General features: G+C 39.4%; 2 protein-coding genes across 4 annotated transcripts in view; one reads left to right on the top strand and one right to left on the bottom strand.

Annotated features, from left to right (window-relative positions):
• The window catches only part of LOC132106524 (protein FAM184A-like), a 141,938-nt gene extending 117,702 nt beyond the window's left edge, over window positions 1-24,236 (top strand). The window contains exons 15-20 of one of the 3 annotated variants that reach the window (XM_059512282.1): window positions 2,440-2,586; window positions 6,884-7,001; window positions 8,434-8,538; window positions 17,092-17,300; window positions 22,438-22,551; window positions 24,126-24,236. In XM_059512282.1, coding sequence (XP_059368265.1) covers window positions 2,440-2,586; window positions 6,884-7,001; window positions 8,434-8,538; window positions 17,092-17,300; window positions 22,438-22,525 — 667 coding nt within the window. In that variant the 3' untranslated portion in view covers window positions 22,526-22,551; window positions 24,126-24,236. The remainder of the gene's footprint in view (window positions 1-2,439; window positions 2,587-6,883; window positions 7,002-8,433; window positions 8,539-17,091; window positions 17,301-22,437; window positions 22,552-24,125) is intronic. The other 2 variants (XM_059512283.1, XM_059512284.1) reach the window with 2 other exon arrangements.
• The window catches only part of LOC132106525 (dehydrodolichyl diphosphate synthase complex subunit nus1), a 314,847-nt gene that overhangs the window by 100,539 nt on the left and 189,213 nt on the right, over window positions 1-25,095 (bottom strand). The gene's annotated exons all lie outside the window — the stretch shown is intronic.

Raw genomic sequence — 25,095 nt, 5'->3', positions numbered from 1 at the left:
AACGAAACATGAAATAAAAACGAATAAAAAAAATCTACTAAAATGACTAAAGCACACAACAAAATGACTAAAACTATAACTAAAATTAAAATGAAAAATCTAAAAATAAAAACAATTATAAAACATAATAAAAAATAATTATAAAATATAATAAAAATTATGATAGTATCTCAATGAAATTAAAATAACTGCTTATTTGCAGATCAATACATAATTGGCTGCATTAATCTTTCTTATAAGTGCTAATTAATGACTTGCCTAAGTAATAAACATGATCGACAAATACGTTGTAGTTTTAACAAGATCAAGTACTTTTGTACTTTAACTCAAGTAAAATTAAAAATGGGTACTTACACTTTTACTGGAGTAATATTTTATTTTGTACTTGATTTGTGTATGTCACCCACCACTGCATTTAGGAAACAGTGAGTAAACTCATTGCAAAATGAGAACATTTCTCCTCACGTCTGCTTGCATGGGGCTGCTTGAGGTCATCCTTGTTCAGTAGAGAACATCTGCAATCCTTAAACAACCTCTTATGTGACATTCTTCTCTGGTTTTATGAGACAGAAGTCATTGGTGATGATGAAAAAGATGGAAATTAAATTATTTTCAAGCAGAATGTATTTTCAAGCAGAATGGGGTTTCAAGTGAAAAAAAAAACAAGAATAACAGAAAAAGCACCATGTTCTTGTCTAGAAAGTCCTATCAGGATTTGTCTGTCATTTTGCCAATAGTCGTCTTGGTGCTGTCTGGCTCTTTTGGATGGTGTTGTTGTATATCATTTGTAGACTTTTTAAAAGGGAAATCAATCGGATTAGAAAACCAGAACTCATTATATTTTTTTATTCAGAGGTTGATATTAATATTTCGCCTTGTATTAATAACTAAAAAAGCAATTTCATTATACACAGTGGCTGTTTTGAGATAATGTGATTGTTTAGTAACACACATCATAATGCAAGACGGGTGCTGATCTCATTTCACTTTCAATTATATAACGCTGACATATCCAGGTCCTGAGATAAAAGCAGCTAATAAATTGCATCGCCGTTCCCCAGGGCTGTATCATTTACAGAGAGGAGATCCTGCTTTATTGCTCTTTATGTGAAGCCATCGCAGCGTGTGGCTGAATTGTAGAGAATGTGTTTCAGATAAAAGCCATATAGCATAGAAATTGCCGAATGGTAAATGAGCATTTCTTAACTAAAGCAGGAAGTGTGTTGTCTTTTGAAAACAGCACAACTGTTGAAACACAATGCTTTGTGAATATTATTTACATTTTTATCAGAGCAAAGAAACAAACACTGAGCTTGATGAAAGTTTCATGTAACAAATGTAATCAAAGGCAGTGACCGCACACATTCATAGAGACTTCAAAACATGCTTTAATAAAGAGCCCTAGGCCATGAATCAAACGAACCAGCTCTGAGCTGAATGACAACATTACAACTTTTGAAAAAATAAAATGTTTGAAAATATGAAAAAAGACGGTGAAGTTTATTTTTTGAGGGTTATACTGCAAAATCTATTTTCTCAAACTAGTCCTCCAAGCAGTTGTAAACTATGTTTAAAAAAACATTTGTATAAGCCTTGTTTTCATAGAACATATCTTAAGTATATTTTCTTACCCCAGTAGCAAATTGTTTTTCTGTTTGTTTTTTTTTAAGCGTCAATGTAACACAGTTTTTTTCTCATAAAACAAGAAAGAATATGTGTATATGTATAGGTTAAGAAAAATAATTAATACATTTTACAATACTTTTATTCAACGATGACACATTCAATTGCTCAAAAGTGACAGTTGTTTGGAACTTTCTGTTCATCAAAGCATACTGAAAAAAATGCATCATGCTTTCCACAATAATATGTTTTTTTAAAACAATTATACTGTAATATTGCCAATAAGAAAGGTTTGACACTGACAGTGACACTGAGGACTGAAAATTCAGCTGTGCATCACAGGAATAAATTACATGTTATATTATATTGAAATAGCAAACAGTAATTTTAAATTGTTTTATTTCAAAATATTACTGTTTTACTGTATGTTCAGTCAAATAAATGCAGCCTTGGTGAGCAAACAAGACTTCTTTCAAAAACAATAATATGAAATCTTTTGAATGGTGGTGCAGGTAAATAATAAAATGTATTTATTTGTTCATGCATGAACAGTGAACCAGTATGAATCTGAATCTAAACGAGATAATGAATTTCCCAGTTTAGAAGTATTACATACAATAGATTTAATATACTACATAATATATGCAAATATAATTGTGTATCATGTATGTTTCAATTATTTCCATGTGGATGAAATGTCCTTCAGGCCTACAGCTGTAGTGCTGTGTGGTTACAGAGAGCTTTGTAGAGTCATTGAGAGTGACGTGTGTGTGTGTGTGTGTGTGTGTGTGTGTGTGTGTGTGTTTGTATTCACAGAGCTCATGAGCAGGACCTGTGTAAGAAGCACGAGCGTGAGATGACCGAGCTGAACGCTCTCCACCACAGAGAAACACAAAACATGCTGTCAGACTTCAACAAGGCCCAGGAACTGCTGAAGGACAAGATCTCTGCCCTGCAGATCCTGTGAGTCCGCATGCGATATACAGTACATTATGCCTATTTTGGAGGATGAAGCTTTGGTAACTTTAGTTTTGGCTGGGTGTTTACATCCATTTGGTGACAGAGGCTATGAAACATCTTGAATTCGAACAAAATGACACCAGAATGTGAGGGGATAGACTCAGAGGGGTTTGTGGAGAGGCAAAAGATGAGGACAATCTTTCTGAAGAGATGCTGGGAGGGAGACAGAGAAGATACAGTATCTAGATATATATCTAGCGAGAACTCACAACCCTGTCAAAGCAGCTCAGATAAGAGTAGCAGATGCCTTTAGCTACGAAACATGCGGTTTATGTGTACTTTTCCTGTTTGGATAAGGGCTATTTTGTGCTCTGACAAAGGACATTGTTCATATGGAGAAGCAAGCGTGTAAATAATGCTCTTCTCCATCATTTAATGATTTATTGCTGCTATGATTACCGCAAAAAGTTTTTTGTACTAAAAGTGATAATGATTTGATTTCAATATATATGTGACATTATTACACTGAAAACATTAGGTATAGAAACTGTTTTTTACTAGAACTTTCTAGTAAATTCACAAATAATTACAAAGAAATGTCAAGTAATACATTGATTTAAATGACTTTTTAGTTAAAAAGACTAAAATAGTAGTGTTTGCTTTTAAAACATACAAGTATGTATGGATTACATAGTTGTAATCTATTGAAAAATCTACTTGAAAATAGATTACAAGTAATCTAACAGTGTATAAGAGCATTGTAAGAAGTGTCTAGTTAATTGGGATTATGTGTGGTTTCTGAAATTTTTATGAATATTATTGCATTAGATGTGAATAATTTATTTAAGTTGAATACATGTAAATCAGGACACTTTTTTCATATAGATGAATGGGGAAATGTCCCAGTTAATTTGTATTCACTCTAATTTTTGCTTCAAATTGTCAATTTTATTTATCTGCTACAGACTTTGCATGATAAACATGTTTAGATGAATTTGAGTCAGAAAGACAGCCTTACACGAACAGGGGGTGTTTGTCGGTGTATATGCATGTGTGGATATATAAATATAGAAAGCTGGCAGGGTTGTAGAAGAGCTCTTTGACTGTAGATATTGCTGTCAGAGGTGACCTAATTTAGGTTTACTTGAACGAGAACACCAAGACATCCAGCTACTGAACATCTTGTCATATAAAAATAGTTCATCTGACTGCCTGAATCCGCTCAGCATTCACAACTGAGAATGATAATGAATAATTTAGATTCTGGAAGCGTGTGTGTCATGACATGGAAAGGCCCCATGGCCCACAAAATACCAGGGAAAGAAAAAAGTTGCGTTTAACAAAGTGCAAAATATCTGAGGTTCATTTAAATCCTAGTGTTTTTAATGAATCATTTATCAAATCCATCTTTGGAAACGATTCTTTTGTGTGTTCATGAGACAAAGGGTGTGAAGGACTGATCTTAAAGGAATTGTTCACCCAAAAATGAAGATTCTATCATTTATTCATTCCCTTTGTAGTTCCAGATTTGTATGACTTACTTTCTTCACTAAAATAAAAGGGTAGATATTAATGCAACTCTTTTTAAGATCCAAAAACATACCATAAAAGTAGTCCATGTTCTGTATTCCAAGTATTCTGAGAACATGTGATAACTTGGTGTGACATTTAAACCAATTTAAAGCATTATTCAGTGACAAATGCCATTAGTTGTCTGTGTGTCTGTGTCTAGTGTCTGGCAGCTGATCTTGATGCAACGAGTTTCTTCATTCTGAAGCACAAATGAGTAAATATTGGTCTGTTTTCAGAATCAAACCCCTTAAATGCTTTATAATTCTCATTTCTAGCGGTTTCGATTCCTCTTATTGATTATTCAGTCTCTTAAGAGTTCCATTAACGATTCCTTTGGTCCTTTTTAAGGAACAACAAAATTCATTTTCACTGCCAAAATTAGATCATTTGAATAATAAGTGAGTTCATTTTTATTAGTCTATTTACTGGCCTAATTGGTTAAAAAAGAACCAGCCATTTGTTCAGGAATCGTACAACACAGTCGTACTAAATAGCTATCTTATGACTTCAGAAAACCTGGTTATGTGGTGCACAAGTCATTCAGGCCTATTTGTGTATTTTTGTCTTTTTCGTCATTTTTGGATCTTCACAGCTCTATTCACTTACATTGTGTGGGAAAGATAACTTTTTGTGTTCCACAAAAGAATCACTCGTACAGGTTTTTGAATGACATGAGAGTGTGTAAATGATTTCAGGGAGAGCTATTTTGAATTTGCCTCATACGAGTATTTGTTAGTATGAGAAGCAGTCAGTTTGTGACTGAACAGAACGGGGTCTCGTGTGAAGCAGTCACAACTTGTATCCCTCAGCATTTCTTAAGCGTGCCATCTCCAGGTGTCCCTGAGGAGTAGAGACACACAGCCAGCTAATTAAACGTAACACAAAGCTATTGAAATGACAGTCCTGTCCTCTGAGCAATTAATTGTTATGACAGCTAAGCTTCCCTAAACCGAGTCCTCCAACCAGTTTTAAATTTCAACCTATTTAAGTCTCATGAATATTTCATGTGTGCGGTGATCCTCGTGTGCGGAACATGGGCTGCTCTACTGTAACCACTCAAGTGCACCCTCCAGGCTGCATGCGCTGTTTTGCTGCTGTCACTTTAAATGGAAAAATAGGCTTGATGAGAATGGTGTTTATTTACTCAGAAAGGCCCATTCAGTGAACCGCTATTATGAATCTGTTTAAAAGGGTCATTTCTTATTTATAGTTTTAGCTTTTACACAAGGTTAACTAATAATGATTTATTTATTTCCAGAAGAAGTCATTGATTTGTTGGTTGGTTGGTTGGTTGGTTGTTTTGATGAATGGATAAACAGAGAGGATGGATGGATGGAAAGAAGTATGAATAGATGGATAAACAAAGTGGATGGATGGATGGATGGATGGATGATAGATAGATAGATAGATAGATAGATAGATAGATAGATAGATGGATGGATGGATGGATGGATGGATGGATGGATGGATGGATGGATGGATAGATAGATAGATAGATAGATAGATAGATAGATAGATAGATAGCAGATGGATGGATGGATAAACAGATGGTTGGTTGGTTGGTTGGTTGGTTGGATGGATGGATAAACAGGATGGAAGGATGTAAAGAATTATAGATAGTTGGATAAATGGATGAATGGATAAACAGAGTGGAAGGATGTATGGATAGATGGACAGATAGAAAGAAAGACAGACAGACGGATGGATGGACCGATGAATGGATGTCCTTGTCTAAGTGAAGTTGTCTGATATGGACGCATTAAAATTGTGTTCTTGAGGCGGGAGAGTGTAAATCTGAGAGGGCAGTGCCCATCTGGCCCCAGGTTAATGACCTATTTAGTATGAATAGACAAACATGCCCTTAGTAGTTTAAGTTAAACTTGTCCTCTGTTAGCAGCAGTTTAAAACTATTCATGAAACAGCCTCTGTTTCATTATTACCCGCAGTTGTGAAGACCTTAGGGAAGGTTTTCATATGAAAACAGCCATCAATCTTAGCATTGTATACCTCTAGGTGAAGCATCACATTGCATGCTCATTAAAGATTTATCACACATTTTGAAACATCCTTCAAAGATGCAGAAACGGTGGAGATATTGATCCTCGATGACACCAATCATCAAAGAATTCCTGTAGATGAAAGAACGATTGAGCGACGGCTATTCAAAGGTGCTGATGATTTTAACTTCCACACTGATACAATGTGAAGTAGAGAAAATAAAAGGCAGATGCCAATATCATCACAGTGATATTGCCAGTGGTGTTTAATTCATTCTGTGTTCAAAGCACAAAGCCGTCAGCTTTGCTCTCTAACTAAGCTGAAGTGTCAGAATAGTCGAATTTCACTCAGTAATGAGTCACAAGCCCAAACAGATGACAGACTGATTGTAAACAGAGTGGCGAGAGGGTTGATAGCTCAGTTTCTAAACCATGTGACTTATCTTGTTGCCTAGATAGCATCCTAATCATGGAAACTCTTAAGTGAACAATTTGAAGTGTTCTACATAGTTAGCAACTCCACTGCCTACACAAATAGTGCTCTGCATGCTACTTCAGTTGATTTCAAAACTGTTATTATTAGCATATTGCTAAGCAATTGGACTGGGGAAAACGATGCTAATAATAAAAAACAGTGTTAAATGTTAATAATATAGACGTTAAGATTAACTGATTTAAAGGTTGTAGAGTTTGTAAAATCTCATCCTAAATCATATGTCTTTGCTCTTCAGGTTGGAGGGAACAGAAGACAAATTCCGGAACAGAGAGAGCAGGCCTGAAGATCTGCAGACAATAGCCGAACTGAAGGATATGGTGGCCGAGAGAGAAGCTTTGGTCAAGAAACTGGTGGTAAGAGCACTTTAAGAAGTGTGACATGCTCATTCACAATATTGCAGGTTTATTGTGAAATTTCTCAGCTGTGAGGTATCCCATGGGTGCTAGGTTCTGCTGAGATTACCTGAGTCTCTCAAGACTGTAGGGATAGATCTATTTCAGGACAGACAACCCTGCTGAAAAGACCAACTTAATCCTACTCTAAACACAGTGACAAATGCTTTTCTATGAAAGTCACTCCTTGAAACAATGGTGGTTTACGAAAAAGACTTTCTTTGCTCATAAAAATAGCTGTGTTAGACGTTTGGCATCTGTTTCTTGTATCTTGATTCAGACAACAATAAAACCGCACTAGCACCTGCTAAAATACACCGGCTAAGCTGTTTTTAATTTTAAATTTAAACAGTTAATTTACCTGATACATTGTAACCGCTTCAAATCAGTGACTCATACAAATGATAACAAGTAAAGTTGAATTACTTAACAAATGCTGAAATGTAAATAACATAGATATGGTTTGATATTGATGATTATATAACTTTTGTAGTTATGTGGATATGTATGAAAGCTTGTTTCTGACACTGGATGGATGGATGGAATTAATAAATATATAAAGGTAATTGTGACTTTTTTCCATAATTCAGACTGAATTGCGAGATAAGACAATCACAATTATCTATAAACTCATGACAGCATGATTTAAACTCATAATTCTGAAAAGAAAATTCTGATAAATAAACTTGCAATTGTGAAAACAAAAGTTAGAATTGCGAGATAAAAAGATCACCTTTTTTATGTTGTACTCCATGTTAGGGGGTGGGGTATTTTCTTTCTCAGAAGAAGCCAGAATTTTTATATAAATTGTCAAAATTACCACATCTGTTTTATTTATTTAATTGTAAAACTGGCTTGCATAAATATGTGATATTTAATGAATGTATGGAAAGAAAAAAAAACTCATTATGAATGTCAAATGGGATTAAAATAATGTCAATTTAGCTTCATTTTGTCACTTATAATGACAGATTATTATTATTTTGTGGTGGTTGGAACTCAAAAATATCCTGTTTTAATTGAAATGTAGCCTATGTTTTTATATTGCTTATATTCATATGTATACATTTATATTTTAAATTCACATTTTGTCATGGCCAGACATTTGTGATTTTGTTAAAATATTTTTTTCAAGTTATGATACAATTTCTTACTGTATGGACATGTAAATTGCATATAGAAAAAATAAAAAAATATATATTAAATAATTTCACATTTAATACTTTTTTTAAAATAAAAGCTTACAATAATTTTTTATTCAAATATTTATTCTTGCAAAACACTTAACAAGCAGATGTTTGTGTTGAGTGACGTGTTCTGGAGACAAATGGTGCTCATATGTCAGTTATGTTATGTTGTCCACGAATATCATCAGAGATTCTACTTCTTCCAGGATGACAAAAAGTTTTACCAGCTGGAGCTTGTCAACAGAGAGACCAACTTCAACAAAATATTCAACGCAAATCCTAATGTTGGTGTCATTAACCCTCTTGTCAAGGTAAGAGTTCTTCTTTGTACTCTGCTGTGTCCTTGTGTGCGGAGCTGGTAGTTGGTTAGTTTAAGATGTAGTTGCTGTTCCAAAATGTAGTGATCTGATTAGTCTCAAATCTAGTTTGGATGCTGGCTGTTTGCATGGGATATGCTCTGATTAAATAAAAAAAAAACTTGACAGAACACAAAGAAATTGAACAAAATGAATGTTCACGTTTATACACCGTCTTTACATTGTGTCTAATACATAGACAGTAGACAGCGAGGCAGCTCACTAAGTTTTGGAAATGACAGCAGTGAATGATGCTTGATAGTTCATCTTGAATGTCATTTCTTTCACTGTATTCTAGCCATGCACGACACAAAAAAGCAAAAAAGTGATAAATTACTTGTGTACATTGCTAATTGGAGTTCCAAACCAGCTGCACAAATATCATGACAAAAAATCATATTCTATAGCTGTATATTAAACATTATATATGTTATGTTTACTGTGAAAATGACTTTAGTAGATGTGTTGTGCCTGGTTAGGATGGAGTGTTGCTGGGGTGCAATCAAAGGTAATACAACTGACATGCCGGACTGGAGTTCACTGGAAACACTGTTTACTGGGAGCATGCTGGAGCTCATGCACACACACACACACACACACACACACACTATTAAAGGGATTGTTCTCCCAGAAATGAATATTCTGACATCATTTACTCACCCTCATGTCATACCAAACCTGCATGGAAACAGAAAAATGTATTATACTGGTTGGTTTCTTCCATGCAACTGCAGTAAACAGGGACTGATGCTTTCAAGCATAAAAGGGACAAAAGTCCACATGAAAGTATCATAAAAGTAGTGCATACAATTTTCAATTTTCTTGAAGCTGTATGATATATTTTCTTAATCTTATCAGTGAATTAAATTTTATGTTTATTTTATTTTTGTAGTCTGAAAACTTGGCATGAAATACTACCATAGCGCCTATGCAAAAAATATTGTATTAATACTTTTATGCAAGAATGATTTAATATACAAAAGTATTTATTAGTATTTTAATATTTTCAGTTAATTTCATTTTATATTTCATTTTATTTAAATTTAAGTTCAAGTATTTTTGCAATTTTGTTGTTTGTTATTAAATGTTTTTTGTATATTTTTTTAGTTTAGTTTTTCTATTTAGCTTTTGTTTCAGTTTCAGTTATAGCAGTTCTCTTACGAGAGCTCTCTCGTACTGCGTCTTAGCTAAGACGCTACGGGAAAAGTCTCTTTTCACGAAATACTGAAGCAAAAAATTATCCTTAATTTTGTATTTTTGTAAAGCACATTTGCAGCAGTACACAGCCATAGGCGAGACGGCTCGTTCACTTATTGGCTTGTTCTGCGGCAACTGCACAGCCTATCGAGCGCGGGCTGATGCAACATCAGACCAATAAGGTGCCCGCCGAAACGGGTGTGGCCCAACCTATAAAAGGAGCTCGAAAAGGCTGACTCACCTGATTTTTCATCTCTTCAGCGAAGCTCACGCATCGCTGGATCACGGAGGAAGCAAGCGCCGTCTGAGAAAGCACATCAGCAGGACGAGCCATTCTAAAGCTGCTGGCATCGCCGCCTTCCATTGTCGTTCCTGCTGCGCTATCCGGCGCCTATATCCTTTCAATCCTGTTATATCCAAGCTGTTCTTTATGTTCGCCCTGCGACACACACTCGTAAAAGAGCTCGCGTCTTTTTTTAAGATGCCTTCCTGCGGCTCGTCAGAGCCCCACTCAGCGAGGGAGACCGGTACGTCATCTGTGTCTCCTGCCTGGGTGAAGATCATGCAGCGCTCGCTCGCTGACGGCGGATGCCCCCACTGCGAGCTGTTGCCATGGTGACTCTGAGGACTCGCCTGGCCTTTTTCTCTGAGCCTGCATTCTCCGCTGCGCTGAGGCGCCGTAAAAGCATCGATTCCAGCGGATTCCGGAACCGTCTTCAGCTCAACTGAGCTCGCCGGTTCGCCCTGCTTCACCGGCCCCCCCTGCATCGCTTCCCGGTGGGCAGCGCCCGCTGTTTGCCGGCGCGTCATCCGAGGAAGTCGATCTCAGGGCCGCGTCGGGGGAAGAGGACACGCGCTCTCCGCTAGCTTCGGGCAGTGAGGGCTGGGCGAGCTCCGAGGATCTCGCGCCTTCTGCTCAGAAGCCCAGCAGACGAGCTGACATCGAGAAGGAGCCGGGGCGAATGCTCGTGTTGGCCGCGATGAGTCTCGGCCGCGAGTGGTTTGCACCAGCGCCCCCCCCTCTCGTTCCCGGCTGGATGGTATTTCCCTTTCGGATGAGCGTACTTCTCAAAGCCCGCCTCATTTCTTCCTGAGCTTCACGAAGAGGTGGCGAAGGCTTGAAACGCTCCATATTCAGCACGAACTCGTTCGTCTGTCTCACTAGCATTCTCCACACTGATGATGCTAAAAACAGGAACTACCACTCACTTCCGCCGGTGGAACAGGCGATAGCGACGCACCTTTGTCCGCCCTCTGCTGGACGGCGGCAAAAGCGGTGTTGCCATCTAAAGCCTCCTGTGTGACGCTGCGTCGGCACTACTAACGATGGCTGCTTCATCGAAGCGGAGGTGTACAAGTTCCGCTGTGGCCGAGCTCTCACCCAAGCGCGCCGCTGTTTCAGTTCCAGGAATTGTGACTGTCTCAGCGTTTTCTGCAATGCGCAAGCCTGCACAGTTGCCCGCTTGCCTGCACACAAAAGCCGTTATCACAACAGCTTCAGCAACGCAGCTCGAGACCCCCGTTCTCGCTCTACTGGCCGTCGCCCCGCGCCGCGGCGACCACGCCAGAGGATTACGGTGAGGCCGGGAGCCCCGAAGCCATCCTGGAAAAGCCATCTACGCATGCTGCATGACGCTGCGTCGGCACTACACACGATGGCTGCTTCATCGAAGCGCCGGTGTACGAGTTCCGCTGCGGCCGCGCTCTCACCTAAGCGCGCCGCTGTTTCAGTTTCCAGAGATTGTGACTGTTTCAGCGTTGTTTGCAATGCGCAAGCCTGTACGGTTGCCCACTTGCCTGCACACGAAAACCGTTATCACGGCTACCCAGATATTTCCCGAAAAAGGTGTAATTTCTGGTGTCCCGGCCACGGCCGATGGTGCTATAAATGTAGTGACGATGCCCACTGCTCAGTGCCCATCTCCGCATATAAGCACAGCCCTTCACACAGGGCTCGCGCCTATAAAAGCGACTCAAGTCGATCACGCGCACTACATAGTAGACGTGCCCACTCCTCAGTGCCCACAATCACTATGTCACACGCGTCATGTGGTTTCTGTAAAAACGAAACCCGTGCACGTTCGTCCGGCCACGGCCGATGGTGCTATAAATGTAGTGACGATGCCCACTCCTCAGTGCCCATCTCCACATGTAAGCACAGCCCTGCACACAGGGCCTGCGCCCATAATGTCGACTCAAGTCGGTCGCGCACACTGCATAGTAAACGTGCCCACCCCTCAGTGCCCACAATTACTATGTCACACGCGTCATGTGGTTTCTGTAAAAACGAAACCCGTGCATGCTCGTCCGGCCACGGCCGATGGTGCTATAAATGCAGTGACGATGCCCACTACCCAGTGCCCATCTCCACATGTAAGCACAGCCCTGCACACAGGGCTAGCGCACATAAGATCGACACAGATCGGTCGAGCGCGCCGCATAGTAAACGTGCCCACTTCCCAGTGCCCACATACACTATGTCACATACGGCGCGGGGCTTCTGTAAAAACGAGGCCCGTGCACGTACATTCTGCACAGGCAGACAGCAAGTTGAAAGTGGTAAAAGTGCACACATGCAGCCCACGGTTACTCGCAGATATATCGAGTCCCACGGGACCCGCTCAGCCTCCCTCCAGTCGGTTAAGCGCCGGAACGGGGTCGAGGAAGAGCGATCTGCCCGCTGTGATCAGCGCGCTCCCCGCCTCAGATGCGCAGCAAACTCGAGCGCCGCCGTTGCCCAGTCAACAGAGCGCGTTTCGCATCCAGCCCTTAGCCATTCATGCAGATGCATGGTCAGTGCTTCCAGGGGTTTCGGATTGGGTGCTAGGCATTATAAAGAGAGGCTACTCGCTACAGTTTTCTCGACGCCCACCGTGCTTTTCAGCGCGCGTCGAAACTACGGTCAAAACAGAAGTAGCACACATACTTCGGGCCGAAATATCAAAACTGTTGAGCAAAGGGGCTGTAGAGCCTGTGTCTCAAAGCGAGGGGGGGCTGTACAGCAGATACTTTCTGGTGCCCAAGAGAGACGGGGGTCTCCGGCCCATACTGGATCTAAGACAGCTGAACAGGCATTGATGAAACGCAGTTTCAAAATGCTCACGACCAGGAAGCTCCTCGCGCAGATTCGCAGAGGGGACTGGTTCATGTCAATAGATCTGAAGGACGCGTATTTTCAAATACAGATAGCGTCAAACCACAGGCGATATTTGAGATTCGCCTTCGAGGGCCAGGCATACCGGTTTGCAGTCCTGCCATTCGGCCTGTCCGTAGCTCCTCGTACGTTTACGAGGTGCATGGATGCAGCGCTCGCTCCTCTTAGACTCAGAGGCATACGAGTGCTGAATTATTTGGACGACTGGCTGGTTCTGGCCCGATCATGAGCGGAGCTCATGGACCACAGAGCCGTTTTACTCAATCACCTCGAGAAGCTCGGCCTCAGTGTCAATTGGGTGAAGAGTTCGCTGAACCCCAGTCAGACGATCCTGTTTCTGGGTATAGTTCTGAACTCGTGTTCCATGACGGCGCGACTGTCACCACAGCGCGCGATGGGCATTCAGCGTGCAGCGAGTTCTTTCCGCTATGGCGCGACTGTGTCGCTCAAACACTGTCAAAAGATGCTGGGTTTCATGGCCTCAGCATCTCCGGTTCTGCGGCTGGGCCTGCTCCGCATGCGCCCCCTGCAGTTCTGGCTGAAGGCTCGGGTGCCGCGCAGAGCGTGGGCGTCTGGCCGGCTGCATTTCAAGGTCGATCAGAGCTGTGTTGCGGCTCTAGCACCTTGGACAGCGAACGGCTGGTACCGATCAGGTGTAAGCCTGGGGACTTCCCCGAGTGTGAAAATGGTGTCGACGGACGCCTCCACTTCGGGATGGGGAGCGCTGCTCGAAGGCAGACCGTCCTTTGGCCTATGGTCAGAACGGGAAAAGCTCCATCATATCAACTGCCTGGAAATGCTGGCAGTGGAGAACGCGCTGACGCGCTTTTGTCCCCATATCAAGGATCACCACGTCATAGTCCGTTCGGACGACATGTCCGTGGTGTCCTACATAAATCGCCAGGTCGGTCTCGGGTCCCGAAACCTGTGCAGGCTGACGGAGCGCCTCCTGATTTGGGCTCAGCGCAACGTGCGCTCGCTGAGAGCAGTGCATGTGCCTGGACTGCAGAATCTGGGTCCAGACAGGCTGTCCAGAGGCAATGTTCCTACGGGCGAATGGTCTCTACACCCGCAAACAGTCCGGCTGTTGTGGGAGAGATTTGGCATGGCGGAGATGGACCTTTTTGCGTCCCACGAAAACGCTCACTGCCCCGCGTTCTTTTCCAAGAACGAAAGCGCGCTGTCACGGAGATGGCCCTGCTGCCCGCTTTATGCGTTCCCTCCCGTCTCCCTCCTTCCGCAGGTGATAGAACGGGTGAGAGAAATTAGATGTTCAATACTGCTTGTAGCACCTCTTTGGAAGAACCAACCATGGTTCCCAGATTTGATGCAGTTAGCAGATGTCGCCCCGTGGCCGGTACCGTTGAGGAGAGACCTCCTCTCGCAGGCCAGGGGCTCGATTTGGCACCCTCAACCGGAGTTGTGGTCCCTCTATGTATGGGCACTCAATGGTTACCCGCTGATCTCGCAGTGGGAGTGCTAAATACCATCACTCAGGCTAGAGCTCCGTCGAAACGACGTCTGTATGCCTCGAAGTGGTCGGTGTTCTCCAGCTGGTGCACAGCTCGAGGTTATTCACCCCTTAGTTGTGAGGTGACGGAGGTCCTCTCCTTCCTTCAGGAGCTGTTGGATAAGGGCAGAGCCCCATCCACGCTCAAAGTTTATGTGGCTGCCATCGCGGCGTTTTCTGAAACGGCGTCCGGTCAGTCAATAGGAAGGAATGATTTAGTCATCCGGTTCCTCAGAGGAGCTAGGAGGCTGAATCCTCCCAGACCTCCGTCAGTCCCTATGTGGGACCTCGCGGCGGTTTTGGAGGCCTTGAAAGGTCCCCCTTCAAGCCTATCCAATCGATTAGCCTTCAGCATCTGTCGTTCAAGACAGTATTCTTGTTGGCTCTCGCTTCTGTGAAGCGTGTGGGTGATTTGCACGCGCTCTCGGTGAGCCAGTCGTGCTTGGAGTTTGGGCCCAATGACTCAAGAGTCATACTCAAACCTAGGCATGGTTATGTGCCGAAATCCCTCAACACACCGTTTCGGGCTCAGGTTATTGCCCTGTCTGCCCTGCCGGTGTCAGGGGAGGATGGAGACTCGAGTCTTCTTTGCCCTGTCAGGGTTTTAAGAGCTTATGTGTCTCGCTCTGCTGCCTTTCGGCAGACGGAGCAGCTATTTGTCTCGTTCGGTGGGCGTTCCAAGGGAATGGCTGTTTCGAGACAGACTCTATCCAGATGGATAGTTGACGCCATAGCATTAGCTTACACTTCCAGGGGCCTTCAGTGCCCGTTGGGCGTCAGAGCACACTCCACAAGAGGCATCGCCTCGTCGTGGGCGTGGTCTACTGGGATCTCCTTGCAGGATATATGTATGGCGGCAGGTTGGGCCTCGCTGTCTACATTTATCAGGTTCTATAACCTGGAGGTTCCCGCCTTGCAAGCAAGGCTGCTGTCGGTATAGGCGAATCAGGGCCCTGAGGGGAATTCTGAGTTCACGAGCGCTATGCGCTGCCGACTGTTATATGGGCAGTATTGCGTAAGACCCGCATTGCCACATTGGTCAGGCCTTGCCTCGGCTGTGTGACGTCATATTGCCGCATCTACGGATGCTGCTAGATATGGGACGGAGGGCTTTTTCCCTTTTCTGTCCTGGACTCTCTGTGAGTCCCTCAGGTGACTGTGCACTGTAAATCCTGGGCGTTGCTTCAGGTTTATTGGTGTGTTATCCCTGCGCGCACGGCGTTTTATATTGGGTTCCCGTAGCATCTTAGCTAAGACGCAGTACGAGAGAGCTCTCGTAAGAGAACGTACTCGGTTACTAAACGTAACCTCGGTTCTCTCTAGAAGAGCGAACGAGTACTGCGTTCTCTGCCGTGCGCACGATTCACTCTGGTTCGCTTCGGCGATGAAATAAATCAGGTGAGTCAGCCTTTTCGAGCTCCTTTTATAGGTTGGGCCACACCCGTTTCGGCGGGAAGGGGCAAGAAGGGCGCGAAGCGCCCTTATTGGTCTGATGTTGCATCAGCCCGCGCTCGATAGGCTGTGCAGTTGCCACAGAACAAGCCAATGAGCGAATGAGCCGTCTCGCCTATGGCTGTGTACTGCTGCAAATGCGCTTTACAAAAATACAAAATTAAGGATAATTTTTTGCTTCAGTATTTCGTGAAAAGAGACTTTTCCCGTAGCGTCTTAGCTAAGACGCAGTACTCGTTCGCTCTTCTAGAGAGAACCGAGGTTACGTTTAGTAACCGAGTACGTTTTAATAATTAAGTTAGTACTTAAATGTATTTATTTAATTTATTTGCCGAGGCAACATTTAAAATTTTTACATTTTTGTTTAGGTTTTTATATTTGTAGTTTATTTCATTTCAGATTTATTTTCATTAAAACCATTATTTTAATATTTTTAAATTATATTTGGAATATTCTGGGTGATTCAATGAATGCAAATGATTCATATTTGAAAAATAATTTCTGTTTTTCTGATCTTCAAAGTTATCGTATAAGCTCAGAAGATTATTTTTATGAACTTTTCATGGTCCATTTGCATCCATTTTGAAGCTTGAAAGCCTTGCAATTGCATACAATAGAGCCAGTATAAGATCCTAAGTCATACAGGTTCGAAACAAAGCGATGGTGTGTAAATGATGACTGGATTTTCATTTTTGAGTGACTCATCCTTTGAACTTCCTGTTTTTCCAGAGCTTGAGAGAAAATGATGTTTGTTCCATACGTCACAGCAGTTCCTGACCCAGTCTCAACAATGTCACTCTGTTTGACCCGATATTTCACTGTTGCCCTCATCTGTGTTCTGTAACTTCCAAGTGTCAGTGATAACATGTGCATATATGTGTGTGTGTGTTCACCTGTGACTGTCTCTCGTTACTCCGCGTTCTCTTCCTGTTTAGACATCCAGTTCTTCTTTGCTTTCCAAGCCATTCTTCTTTCAGTCTGAAATTTTCAACAGCCTCTTCCTCTGACACATCTCTTTCGACTCATTTTGATTTGATTGGCTGAGAGCGACTGATGCTTCCTCTTCTGAGTGTTGCGAGCTTGACTTTCAGGGTGGGCATTTGTTAGGAAACAATCATTAGGAGAACCTCTCAAAAATGGAGCGTCAAGCTCTCCCAACTTCCTTTTTGTTTGCTTTTCTTGTCGTCCTATGTAGCAAAAGCGAAAGAACGACAAATCAGCTACCCGATTCTGCAGCTCGGCCAATCTTAGGGCCAATGTGGAAGCTTCTGGGACAGAGAGCGGCCAGCCCCAGCCCAACCGCCTCGAGCCCATCCCCAACTCCCCCATTCACCAGCTGGAGCCTAACACAAGCAAACCCCTGCCCCCGCCAACCCCTCTCACCGAAGCCAAGAAATTGACGAGGTGAGGCGCACCTCATCACGGCAGACGCCTCGCTCTCTGCATCAAGGGCCAGCGGATAAACACACCAACACACTGAAAACCGATCGCCCACTTTTCTAGAGACAGCTGTTGTATCCCTTTTATGTGCTGAGGAAATGCACACCCAAACTTCTGATGGTTTGCTTTGTGTTTGCATCTCCCGGGCTCCTCTCTGCCTAACAGAGAGTGGGAAATCAGAAGAAACAAGTACTGTAATTAACTCAAATAATGAGTGCGTCGCCCTGGTCTCAGACTTGGGCCGTGTTACAGTTCACATGTGAGTTGGTTCTATTTGAAGGATGTGCTGCTTTTTGGGGGGAAATGTAGGAGAATTTAAGTTGCCAAGCCAAAAAGTCGCCAAAGAATTATTCACATTGATTTTTTTTGTTTATTTTCATAGTGGGTACTCTTGTTCGGAATGGTATGCTATCATACTACACACATAATAAAAATATATTTTGCATACCTGGTATACTATATATAACAAAATGTGCGGTATTCAACAGTTTGTTATACTGGGTACTGTATCCCATAATGCATTGGTCTTTAACCTTTCATTTTCCATGATGACTGAGCATGCCTTTTCTTCTTATTTTTATTTTTTATTTTTACATTTTTCAAATTTTATGACTTTTTACACTAAATGTCATTTTATTTTTTATTTATATACTAATATAGTATTTATTAGGGATGCACCGATAGGAATATTATTGTTATTATTATTATTATTTTGGCCAATATCAATTTTAAATATAAACTGTTTGCCGATTCTGATACCTATACCGATGTTGGTCAATTGCTTAAAGCAGGCCTTAAACTAGAAGAAAAAAAAAAAAAGATGGGTTCACGCCGAGCAGAATCTGCATTCAAACTTTTCTGTTCCTGCATTCCTCTGTGAAACCAGTTTGAGTAGAAAACATAACAGTTAATAACGTTTTTTTTGTTTGTTTTTTTACTTTTAATTGGTCAATAATAATAATAATAATAAATAAAGTATAGTGTTTAATTTACTCAAAAAGAAGAAAAATTATGAACATGAACTTTGGTGCACGTTATTATCTGAAACTCAGCACAATTTTTTTTTCTTTCATTTTGTTCATCTGTTAATGATTTAAGTGAAATATATTTTGTCTATAGGCCTATATATTCCTTTTTATTTAGCCAATATAGTTTTATTTAGTTTTCTCCATTTATAGAAACGCTGCAGGTGCATGATGTGACCTTGTGTGGATCTGTGTTCTACACTGGTTTCAAACAAAAAGCTGCATATAACCTGTCCTTCATTTTCACTTAAATGTAGGCCTAATGCTTGGCGGTTCGTGACATACAGTATCCTCAGATAAACTCTAAAGCCAGTGCATTACCATTGCAACTGATGAATTTACAGCTGAGCGCGGGCATGGATGCATCAGTGCTACGTTTGCATAGACCGTACTATGCCGTCTGACAAACTATAAAATATACAGATTTTATTTTGTTTTGGCAAGTATTTAATTATTTTACCCAGAAAAAAACGTTGGATTATTCAACAGAAATGCAACTTGTTGTCTCCATGCAGTTATATATAATAAACCAACAGTATCAGCCCTTTTCATGCTGTTTGCGATGTGCCAATGGCTCTAAAATAATACAAAAATCTGCCGATAAATATCGATGCATCGGTGTATCCCTAGTATTTATTCCTAGTTCAAATTATTTTATTTTATTAGGTAACATTTTTTATTTAGTTTTTATTTCTAATAATTTAATTTCTCATTTCTAATGTAATATTTAATTTTATTTAAGCCTTGTTTTAATAAAACTAAAACCAATATTATTTTTTATTTCATTATAGTCATGAACAACACTGTACCAAATTATGCATTTACATAAAAAAAGATGCTTTCTGCATACTGGTTGTTTAATTAAACATGCAGTGTAATGCAGTCATGCTAACAATTTAGCTTTCTGAAACATTCTCACTGCATATTGTCACCTGTTTCATATTGTTTTCTAACAGTAGCAGGCATTATACTGTGTACTTAGTATTCCATTCTGAACACAGCCAGTGCATCCACATCAGGCAAATAAAAGGGATACTTGAGCTTTTTCCTAACACTGATGTACATGTATGCTTAATGTTACTTTCTGAAGTCCCATACATGAGCTTTGGAAATGGCATTGGAATGCAAATGGGAGCATGTGTCCCCACCGTTGCAGTGCATGCTGGGAGTTGGTGTCTGTCTCTGTGTTTTCTGTTTGTGATGGAAGTTATATGGTTCATCTTTCACATAATGTCTTTTATTGTTCTTGAACACCACATTGCCTCAGAGAGAATGAATAGTTTAATTTGAAAAATCCTTTTCCATAATGTACTGTCTTACATCTGTGTGAACATGTAAATTACAGTGTTTTAGGTTTTACACTCTTTAAATACACTATTTTCACTCTTTTTCAACAATAAACCTTTGCCTATGGCTCTGCTTTTGCAGTCGGCATGTTTTGAGTGGTGGCTGTATCATGCATGTTCTGCTGTCACTGTTGCAGCTGCTCTTGACCCAGGAAGTATCATCTCGTCTAAAGCACCATTACGTGTGTTTCCTTGCATGCTGGTTTTAATGTAAATGAGGCGCAAGTGAAGCAGCAAGATAGACTTGTGTGGAGTTGTCCTCTTTTGTCATGAGACACTCATGTAGCTCTCACACACAGTCTATCCGGTTCAGTTCATGTCAGGATGAACTTGGTCCACTTAGCAACTGAATTAGAGTCACTTTTTAATATTCAAGTGGGGTCCTTTCTCATATTCACAAATCTATTGCCATTTTTAAAGAATTATGATTTCAGACAGTATTCTTGCACTTGAGCTTTGGGGTCTCAAAATACATTTAAAAGTGCTCTTTGTAATTTGACACTTGAGTTTTGTGGCTTTTAGTCAATATGTGTTTGCTTCGAGGCCATTTATATGCTAATGTACTCCTAAAAGTTGACCAAATTCACTTTTAGAAGATATGCCCATTTAAAATGTACAGTCTGGGAAAATGGAGAAAAATTTAGATTTTTACACATTTATGTCATCAAATGTTCTCTAAAATGAGAATTAGATTGTTTAAAATATTTTATGAATACAATGACTTTTTGATCTACTTTAAGTCCTGTTTTAATAGGAAATATGTCAATGCCAATTTCAGTTTGTTTGTTTTAAACAGCAAGTGGCATCACAATGGTCAAAGACTTTCATCAAGTACATTTACATAAAGTAATGATTTTTTTATATGTGCTACATGTTATTTGACACTTGAGTTTTGTGGCTTTTATTCAATATGCGTTTGCTTTCAGGCCATTTATATGCTAATGTAATCCTAAAAGTTGAGAGAATTCTCTTTTAGTAGATGTAAATGGAAAGTCTGGAAAAATGGAGAAAAAAAAAAATTGATTTTACACATTTATGTCTGGTCAGATGCTCTCTAGAATGAAAATTAGGATATTAAACGTACCCAAAGTCCAGTTTTAATATAAATGTCAGTGTTTTTTTAAAACAGTTTGCTTACAGGCTATTTATATGCTAATGTACTCCTAAATTTAACAAAATTGATCTTTCGTTAGCAGTTTGATTGAAAGCCGATCTAACCAATCATAATGCTGAATCTGCCATTTTGTCTGACATACAAACCAGACAGGAGAGTAGATTAATGTCGGTGGACTTGAACTTGAAAAAAGGTGTGTGTTGATGTCTTTCTGCAATTGAAACAAGATACCTTCTGATGTTCATTCATGTTTATTTCGTGCCTTAATTAGTAAAGAGGAAAAGATGATTGCTAGAATTGAGGTGCTATACAAATCTGTATATCGATCTATCATGACACGGGTCTTTGCGAATGGTCAATTCATTGTTAAGATATATGACATTAATATAGAACCTGAGAAAATAGTGAAAAAATATGATTTTTACACGTTTTGTCCGGTCATATGCACTCAAAAATTATAAATAAAAAAATGGACTGTACAAATTTAATGAGTGATTTTAATTGGGTCTTTAAAAATGTGATGCTCAAGGAGGACAAAAATTGCTAGATGTGTCACAAGTGTCAAAAACATCTGTCTAACACTTTAACATAAACCAATAATGTAAAATAGAGCAAGAATGCTGTGTGAACAACCATCAGAAAGCATAAAAAATTATATAATTCAAAATTCTTTCACGTAGATGCTTTAAATAAGTCAAATGAGCTCTATTTCAGGTGTGCTAAACTTTCATTATCTCAGTGCAGGTAGAAGTTGCATCAGTGCTGAACAGGCTGATGTAAATGCTCGATTGAGCGTTAAAATGAGTTGCTGAAGCTCAGGCATCAGAGACTAAAGCACATGTATTTCCTTGGAGATATAAGAGACTAGAGATGATATTTCCAACAAAGAATACCAAAGATTCAGAAGTTTGAATACAGAAGAACAGATTGACTGAAGATATCAGTGCTGATAATTGCCTTGTATGGTGGCTGATTCAACTTTTTAAACTTTCACATTAGTGTAATGCATGACAAATGTATCAGTCTATAGTATCTGCATTAGACAGCACAATATCATAACAGATGCATACATACATTCTCAGTAAAAAAGATACAAAAGTTGTCACTTGAAGTACCCTTTCAAAAGGTAAACCTTTGTACATTATTTATACCTTAAGGGTGCATTTTTTTTAAGGAGAGTGTATTGTACATACTGTATTTATGTCTCAAAAGATCAAAACTGATTAACTGGCTTTAAGTGGTTTTCTTTAAATCGGGGGCTACAGGTTTTGATATCTTTGATTCCAGTTAAGTTCCTGAATTTGAATCGTGTGAACAGGATACAGATTTCCAATTCAAATTTAAATGAAAGGAGATTTCAAATGAATTGAAGATAAATCCGTTTGACTGTGACTTTAAAGTTGGAATGTTATTGTTTGAAAATTTTGAAAATAACAATAAAAAAGATTAAGTTGATAATAGATAGATAGATAGATAGATAGATAGATAGATAGATAGATAGATAGATAGATAGATAGATAGATAGATAGATAGATAGATAGATAGATAGATAGATAGATAGATAGATAGATAGATGAGCTCCATCGATCTTTCTTTCCTTTTTTTCTCTATCTCAGACTTCCAGACGTTACACTCTTCTTAAGAAGCAGGAAGGAGGCATCAGCCAGCTGTCATCAGACTGCAAACGTTCTGAGTCAGTGGTAAAAGCCCAGATGTCAGTCAGTCAGTCAGTCAGTAAGCATTTCAACCATACAGCTGAGCTACCTGAAAAAGAAAAGAAAAACCTTGCAGCTTATAGAAATTCCTTCCTTGGAATAAACAATGAAATTATATGTTCTGCTGTAGTGTAGAGGCACGTTTGTGTCTCAGTCTTTTAAAGAGCAGAGTTGTGAGGGACAAATAAAAAGTGTTTCTGTAAACGTTGACCTGAGGGCTAAATTAATCAGGATTAAAAGCGGGTTCTGCTCCAGAAGACCTTGGAAAGAGCTGGAGGTTGACTACATCACAGACGCACACAACACACTTCACCTGGAGAAAAACAACAGTTATTCATAACAGAAATCTCTTGTAACATTATAAATTTTTTGATCAATTAAATGCTTTTTTGCTGAGCAAAAGTATTAATTAAAACAATGTTACTGTGACCTGAGCTTTTGAACAGTCTGAGGAGAAAAACTTTCTTTAGCAAATAATTAATATTTTGTTTTTTGAATGTTGATATTACAATAATTTGTACCATATTTATAAACAGTTTTGGGGGTAAAACATTACAAGTAATGTGAGTTATGTAATCAGATTACTTTTTTCAAGTAACTAGTAAAGTAACACATTATTTTTTAATTTTTGAGAAAATATCTAAAAAGTAACGCCAGTTACTTTGTTTTCATTTATTGGCTGACATGTCTCCTGTCCCCATATTGTGAGGAATCTGAAGTACAGAAGTGTGCTGTGTGAACATGATGTTACTGTAGTTCTAGGTTAAATGTGAATGTGCATTCATTCATCCCACTCGCAAAAAACTGATTTAGTATTCATCAAAATGAATCAAAACTGTGAAATGCAAACTCAAAAAATAACGAAATTTTAAATAACATAAATGTATCTAATCCCATTCTAATAACTAATGTCTTTGCTGCTGACATTTGATGATCCAGTTCAACCATACTATTAAGCAAAAAATTACTCTAGATAAACTAACAATTGTGCTTCATTGTTTTCTTCTTGCTGAAGAGTGTTGAACCTTCTTCTCCTGCGTTCTACTCTACAGACGTGAATTAACTTTTCATTCAGCCTGAAGTTTATTCATTACACTTTTTGGTGTGAAAGGGCATTTACATTTACCCTAAATAGAACTTATTATATTAAAAACAATCAAGCCTTGCTCATATTGAAAAAGTAATGCAAAAGTAATGTAATGCATTACTTTCCATAAAAAGTAACGAAGTAACATAATTAGTTACTTTTTTAGGTAGTAACGCAATATTGTAATGCATTACTTTTAAAAGTAACTTTCCCCAACACTGTTTATAAATATTTACATGGTAGATTTTTACAAGTGTAATGGACTATTGATATTGTTCCTGGAATTTCATAAAAAACACTTAAAACACACAAAAAAGAAAAGAAAAACACATGAACAAGACCATCAACTGGTTGCTATGCTTTGAAGTTTTCAGTATCAAGAGAAGCTGTAGTTTAGCTCAGACTACAGTTAGCAGTGCTTTTGTAACTCTTCATAACTCTGACTGTATTTCTTTCTGTTTTTCTTCTATCTCTGTCTCTCTCTGTTTGTTTTTCTCCTCAGCCCTCCTGAAGGAGAAGAATCACCCGTCACCTCACCGGACCCCCAGAGACAAGAGTGGTTCGCTCAGTACTTCTCCTTCTGACTTTGCAATTAAAGAGCATGTTGACCAAACCCCCCCCCCCCCCCAAAAAAGGGGAAAAAAAGTGATATATTATTTAACGACACATCCTTTCATTTGTTCTTTTTTTCTCCCTACTGTGAATGGGTTTGTTGTTTTTACAGTGATGATAGGTATGTTTGACATTTCATTTACTGCAGTTTCTATAGACTGGTGCATACGCTGCTAATTACTATTTGTTAAAAGAGAAAAAAACAACAGTATTGTCTCCTCTGTATCTAATTTTAGAATGCCACCGTAATGACTTTGTTACTGCTGCATTATCAATTTTGGTAGGATTAAACTGTTTGTATGGATGTCTCAACACAGATATAATGATGTCTCACTAATTTTAAAATAAATGCATATTTTATATTTATATCACTGGTGTATGCGTAAGAATAAATAATTATTGTGACATTTAATAATGTGTGTCTGTGAGTCAACTTTTACCATTTAAGGAACCGTAAGCAAAGAACATTTGATTTAAAATGCCTGTATTTTCATATACATCAACACATATTGCTCTGAAACAAGGAAAAATAAACACTTTTATTGTCATTTGACTTTTTCTTTATATAAGAACAATAAACCTTATAATGACAAATCGATTATTGGAGATTAGGGGTGAGTTTATGTGTTGTTATATATATATATATATATATATATATATATATATATATATATATATATATATATATATATATATATATATATATATATAAACTGTTTATGATCTACAGAATTGAACATATGAGAGAATAAAGGCTGTAATTAAAATATAAATATTTAATAATTGTGTTTTTATTGCATACATTTTAATGTATTGTAATAATTTAAATATCGAATTATTTTTGTAGTACCATTTTATTT

This window comes from Carassius carassius, chromosome 27, assembly GCF_963082965.1.
Source record: "Carassius carassius chromosome 27, fCarCar2.1, whole genome shotgun sequence".
In the NCBI taxonomy this organism is placed as follows: Eukaryota; Metazoa; Chordata; class Actinopteri; order Cypriniformes; family Cyprinidae; genus Carassius; species Carassius carassius.
Note: the sequence above shows the minus strand (reverse complement) of the source record. Positions and strands in the feature narration are given on the sequence as shown.